At 38.0% G+C, this 5,865-nt stretch overlaps 1 protein-coding gene and 1 long non-coding RNA gene across 2 annotated transcripts; both read left to right on the top strand.

Moving 5' to 3' along the window:
• The first annotated feature begins 545 nt into the window (after window positions 1–545).
• On the top strand, window positions 546–1,484 carry LOC139787388 (uncharacterized). Its single transcript, XR_011722633.1, has 3 exons — window positions 546–918; window positions 991–1,180; window positions 1,440–1,484. It is a non-coding gene; the product is annotated as an uncharacterized lncRNA (long non-coding RNA).
• Window positions 1,485–1,531: 47 nt separating this feature from the next.
• LOC139787387 (uncharacterized) lies at window positions 1,532–2,911 on the top strand. The gene is made up of 3 exons (XM_071726467.1): window positions 1,532–1,556; window positions 2,154–2,266; window positions 2,355–2,911. The coding sequence occupies exon 3, from the start codon at window positions 2,495–2,497 to the stop codon at window positions 2,909–2,911; it is 417 nt and encodes a 138-aa protein (XP_071582568.1). The 5' UTR covers window positions 1,532–1,556; window positions 2,154–2,266; window positions 2,355–2,494.
• Window positions 2,912–5,865: the final 2,954 nt, after the last annotated feature.

The following is a 5,865-nucleotide window of genomic DNA, read 5'->3' as shown; positions in this document are numbered from 1 at the left end:
TACACTATTCACTGAGGACTTATCACTTCACCACTTTATCACTTTCCCAGATAGCAAAATGTGTTCGTTCTGAGTACATATTGTACTCACGTTTATTAAGGAGGTTGGACCGGTCCAGTTGAGTCAATTGACGGTTTTAGAAAAAAGTTTTTTATTAGGTCATTAAAAATCTGTATTAAGTATCATTTTATTCTCCATACGCTGCTATTGCATAAACGTATAGTAAAAGTATCATATTATGCATCTTTATATTTTAATTAGCTAAAAACGAAACATTTTTTTGCCAATGCCAACTTGAAAACTTGTGGTATTGCTAATTATTTCAATATAAAATGGCATGAATATATGTTTTGCCGTTGATAGAATGAAATAATGATTAATACTGGTAGCTCCCTTGACAATTATATAAGCTGTCGATTTTTAATAACTTTCCGTCGATTATATTAATTACGATAGAAACTTGGCAACGTTGCACTTTTGTGAGGTTGGTAGCAGTGCTCGCCTCTGTGTTGAGCCACGCAGCGGCAGTTGCTCAACGTAACATGCCCGCGAAAGGTTATCGTGTCCGTGACACAAACGGAAAGTTTTCTACGAAAAGGAAGCTCCAGTGGAAGGAAAATCTCAAAAACGCGTGTAAGAGACGTAAAATACAGAACGAGGATTCGAAGGAATCTATTGTCGATGGGCGTCGTGTCGTAGAAATTAAAATGTTAGCAGAAGAAATGTGGTGCCCGGCTTGTGACGCTCCACTATCGTTTCGGTATGTTGAAGACGAAAGTGTCATCGGCCTTGCCAGTATCTTTCGTGTGAGATGTCACACGTGCCTCTTGCTTCATGAGGTTCGATCGAGTAAATGCTACAAAAAGCGTGAGGACGGCAATCGCACTCAATACGACGTGAATGCTAAAAGTGCTCTCGGTAAGAAACATAAAAAAGAAACAGATTTATCTTGTGTGCGCATTGTTATTTACTCTCGAAATTATGTTTTAGCTATGATTGACGCAGGCATTGGTACTACACACATGAACACGATTTTGTCGATACTTAATATTCCTATCATTAATAGCAAAATGCTTAAGCGGAATGAACGGTATGTGGGCAAATCGCTGGAGGACTTAGCACGTGAAAGTTGTAGAGAAGCTTTGAGACTCGAAAAGGATTTGATGTTAGCTGACATGTCGTAAGAAAACTTTAATTCTTATTTATTACTATTTTTATGTGCTACGTTACTTTGTGAAAATGCGTAAAGAATCTGATAACAAATTATTGTGAAAAATATCGTATCACATATGCAATTGACAGCGCAGATGCAAAAACTCATCTGCGTTGCACTAATGCAATTAAGACAGAAAAAATAAATAAAAGTTCACTTCCCCATTGAGAACTATTTTAGACTAATTATTGAATAAATTTAATAAATAAACGTGAATTTATTTCAGGGTTTTTAGAACTTGTAGATGTTTCATGTAATATCTGTGCCTATGGAAAACTGATCGGAATTGAACTAAGGACCCGAAGAGCAGTACACCACTGAAAACATCGTGGCAGTTAAAAATGTATTGAGTAATCAGTAGCTGTAGTATAGTGTAATGATGAAAGTGTTGATCGTTGTTGCTAACTGAATGCCTTTTACTTATTATATCGGATGAATATTAAATATTATATCATGGGACCTCATTATGGATGTATAGTTATCGTAGTTTGTCTCGTATACTTTGCTGTATGTTGCTTTTTGATTTCGCTTTCAGGGTTTCCGGACTCGTAACGTAGAATTTGTTAATAAAGTTGGTACAATTCTTTTACTTATTTGCTGCTTTATATTTGGATGCGTTAATAATTTTTTTGATGGTAAATATTTGAAGTGATCGTTTCGTCTTAAATATTTAACACCCAAATCTCGAACATCTGTGTTTATTTGCTTAAAATCTGATTGTATGACTCTCTCTAATTTCCACGAATATGTTGTAGCTGTTATATTATTTTCTCGCTTTATTAGAACGGCCGATTATTTGTATTCATTTTACTAGGTACTTCAACGTTCCTATAATTTTCGGAAGGACTTTTCCTATCCCAGAATGCTCAATAATAGAACTAGATTTGTGTATGCTTTTACTTGTATAATTAGAATTTATTATCTGTTTCATATCCCCTAGATCAAACAATTTGGAAAGCCCAGAAGATCAAAATTATATAGTAGAGTTGAAAGCTGCATACGACGCCGGATGGCAAAAGAAAGGGTCGGGTCGAAGCTATAATAGTCTTACTGGTAATTTGCAATATTGCGGATATATAATTTATAGCACTATTATTTTGTTCTCTGGTTTGTAGCTATTTGTGTTATATACGTGTTTCAGCTCATGGCATCGGGATCGGATCCAAGAATAAATTAGTTATCGGCTATGCAACTAGAAATAAACGGTGCATCCTCTGTGAGAAGGGTCACCCACCGGAAGATCATGACTGTCGACTGAATCACACTGGCAGTTCAAAATCTATGGAAGCCTCGATGGCTGTGGAAATTTTCGCGAAGAATCCAATGCTTAAGGAGGAGGGCGTTGTGATTGGTACGATCATCGGTGATGACGATTCATCTACTATAGCCCAACTTCGACGCGAATCAGAGCATCCAGTTGAAAAGGAGTCGGATAAAAATCACGCTGTCTGCACCCTTAGTAAAGCACTGTGGGCTCTGAAGATCCCGAGTAAAGTAATTGATTACATCAAGTATTGTTTCGGTTGCGTACTCGAAAAAAATAAAGATAATGAGGAAGCCGTCAGGACTGGTCTTCTAAACATAGTTCCACCCGCCTTCGACGACCACTCGAACTGTGGAACCTGGTGTGGATACAATAAAGATCCAACTACATATTCGCACAAGATCCTACCCGGAGGTAAAGGTCTAAACCGATGAGAACATGAAAGCTTCGCTAACGGATGTGTTGCGAAAGTTTGCTGCCAATGCGAAACGTCTCGCGCCATGTGGCTCAACTCAAGGGAACGAATCATTTCACAATATATCCCTCAGTAAAACGACTAAACGCAACCACTACGGAGGATCTGAGTCGAATGACTTTCGCGTGGCGTCTGCTGTCTGCCAAAGAATTGTGGCACTTCGTACGTGGTATCAGTTAATACGAAATTAAACCTCTCACCGGGTAAACATACTGAGAAGTATCGAGCTCAAAAAGATAAGCTGAGAGCGGCGCGAGCACTTTCTGCTAAAACTGTAGAGAAGAAACGCCGACGCCGACAACTATACCAGCAACGTCACCATACAAACACGAGGGCAGAAAATAAGGAAGGCATTACTTATTCTTCAGGATGTGGTTTCAATACTTTTGTAGAACTCGATAATAGCTACTCGATTCGAAATACTCCAATTCCGAGCACCAGTGCCTTAGCGTTTTTCGATCTAGAAACAACAGGGCTATCGAAAACATCCGAAATCGTCCAAGTCTCCGCCAAACTCGGTTTGCAAGAATTCAACGCTTTCATTGTGCCCTCACATGGCTTTTCACCGAGTGCGTCTCTCGTGACAGGTATGATATTCTTTAGTGGTAAAAAAAACAAGGGCTTTTTAAATAATAATGGAACCTTTTCTATCTCCCCTAGGGTTGAGTGTGGATGATGGAGAATTGTTTCGAAATGGGGAAAAGATGAAAAACCATGCCGCGCAGGCTGGCCTTGAAATCTTTCATCGACTTCTTGACACCTGGTCCTGTAATTCTCATTGCCCATAATGGCGGACGTTTTGATGCCCCTATGCTATTGAACGAGTTGAGATCTCTGAGATTGTTGCAAGACTTTCAATCAGTGGTGTTTGGATTCTGCGATATACCCTGCCTCTTTTGAAGAAAAACTACCAGAAAGAATAAAGCTAAAAAGTCCTTTCGTCAATCGGTTTTGGCTGAGGATTTGTGGGAAGCGGAGCTGCCGATGGTGCTCATGATAGTTTAGTAGACGTTAGGATGCTGGCCAATATAATTGAGTCTGTAGGCATCAACAACGAAGAACTACGATCCAATGCCGTGACTGTACACTCGGTACTTATGGCACAGGTGGAAGCTGCTAAAAACTAAAGTGAACAGAGGTGGTTTGGATTGTCTGAAGGGGGGAGTATCCACAGGAATGCTTACGAAAATGGCGAAGGCTGGTGTAACTATCGACTCTCTAAAGAAATCGTATTCTGATGGTGGCGAAGACGCGGTTACTATGCTTTTAGGAGAAGATGTAAACGGCCGCCCTCGCGTCACAAAAAATAAAAGATTCTGCTTAGTTTAATTACAGAGATTAAGAAATTACTATCGTAGCCACCGTCGATGTTAATCTTTTGTTAGTATATCGAAATGTGATAGTAGAGTTTATGACAGTCGACCGTTATAAAATAACGATCCTCATGTAACTGAATAGTCATTATAATGAGAGATATCTATATACTATATATGTAAAACATTAATGTTACTATACTAATAAAAGGATTGTTGCAAAATGTAAGTATTCTATTTTTATTGGCATTTAAATAGCATGCCCGAAATATTATAAAAATTAATTAAAAAGAAAAAAAAATTTCATAAACGAATGAAATTCCACAATATCTCACAATTCGACTAAAAACAACAGTATTCCTTTTGTATAGCACTAATTCAGTGTTCAAGATAATGTAAAAAAAGTTTAGAGATTCTAAATGACCCAAGTTATAATGCCGGTTAATTTTCTGTCATTCTGGGTAAGGTTAGGGTTACATTGCCGACGCTGCGTTGCCACATCTACCTACTCGCGAACTATCAACTGCTGTTTCAGTCTAATTTCGATCGCTTTAACTCGTAATATATTTGTTATTAGGTGGTGAATACGTGTTTTCTTGCGTTCTAAATGTTCGCATTAATTTACTGTACGCGTAGGCACGTTTTTTGAGCGTTTATCTTTACTTGATATTAAAGAAAATTGGGATCAATCATCGCCGTCAACGCTTTCTCCATATAACCCCATGTAAAACGACGTATTTTTGGAAATTAATATCTCAGCTCCTGGATGGTCAATAAATCTGAAATTATTCTCACACATGCGGTAGATCCTATACTATCATATATATTTTTTACAAACGAAAATCTTTGGTTGACCAAACTGGTCCAACCTCCTTAAAAACATGATGGCAAGAATAGACACAGATGCGGGCTCATATGTTGCTCAGAATGCAGACATGTTATGAAATTTATAAAAGTTTACAAAATAGTGACATAATGAACACATAAATGTCAATGAAATACTGCATATTGTGTGCATATAAAGCTCAAGAAATGACAACAATTTTAAATATTTCATACTTAATAAAATTATTTAAAAACATGTAAATAAATAAGTAAGACGTATCCAACAATTTATCAAAAATTGCTTCGCAGACCTCTGCACTATGTGATACCAGAGGTATCACTTAAGCTGATCTGCAGCAAAGAACATTGTAATTAGGCTTCTCACAAGCTCGCCTCTTATACTAGCGCGTGATGGTTTTTGATTACGAGAAAGTGACGCGTGGTATAGCCGCGTCGCGGCAGCGTGTGGTACTAGCGCTCGCGGTAATTGTTGTAAAATTATTTCCACCAGGGTCAGCATGTGATTATCATGAGTTGGCTAAGTAACGTCAATATCTGAGCTCATATATTTCCTCATATACATGTTAACTTGTACTCATGATGTGTATCATCACAATATGATCACAAGACATACATCACATTTCGATCAATATCAGAAGATCATGACGTGATGAAATCTGATCATCAGGCATTGTTATCTGGGTTATTATTTCTCGCATCAGATCACATCAGATGTCCGTTGCCGCCACTTTCTACTGAACGGCCATTTAAATGT

This window comes from Temnothorax nylanderi, unplaced genomic scaffold (genome assembly GCF_030848795.1).
Source record: "Temnothorax nylanderi isolate EJ_2023f unplaced genomic scaffold, tnyl_v1.0 TNYL_tig1489_pilon, whole genome shotgun sequence".
NCBI classification, from domain to species: domain Eukaryota; kingdom Metazoa; phylum Arthropoda; class Insecta; order Hymenoptera; family Formicidae; genus Temnothorax; species Temnothorax nylanderi.
Note: the sequence above shows the minus strand (reverse complement) of the source record. Positions and strands in the feature narration are given on the sequence as shown.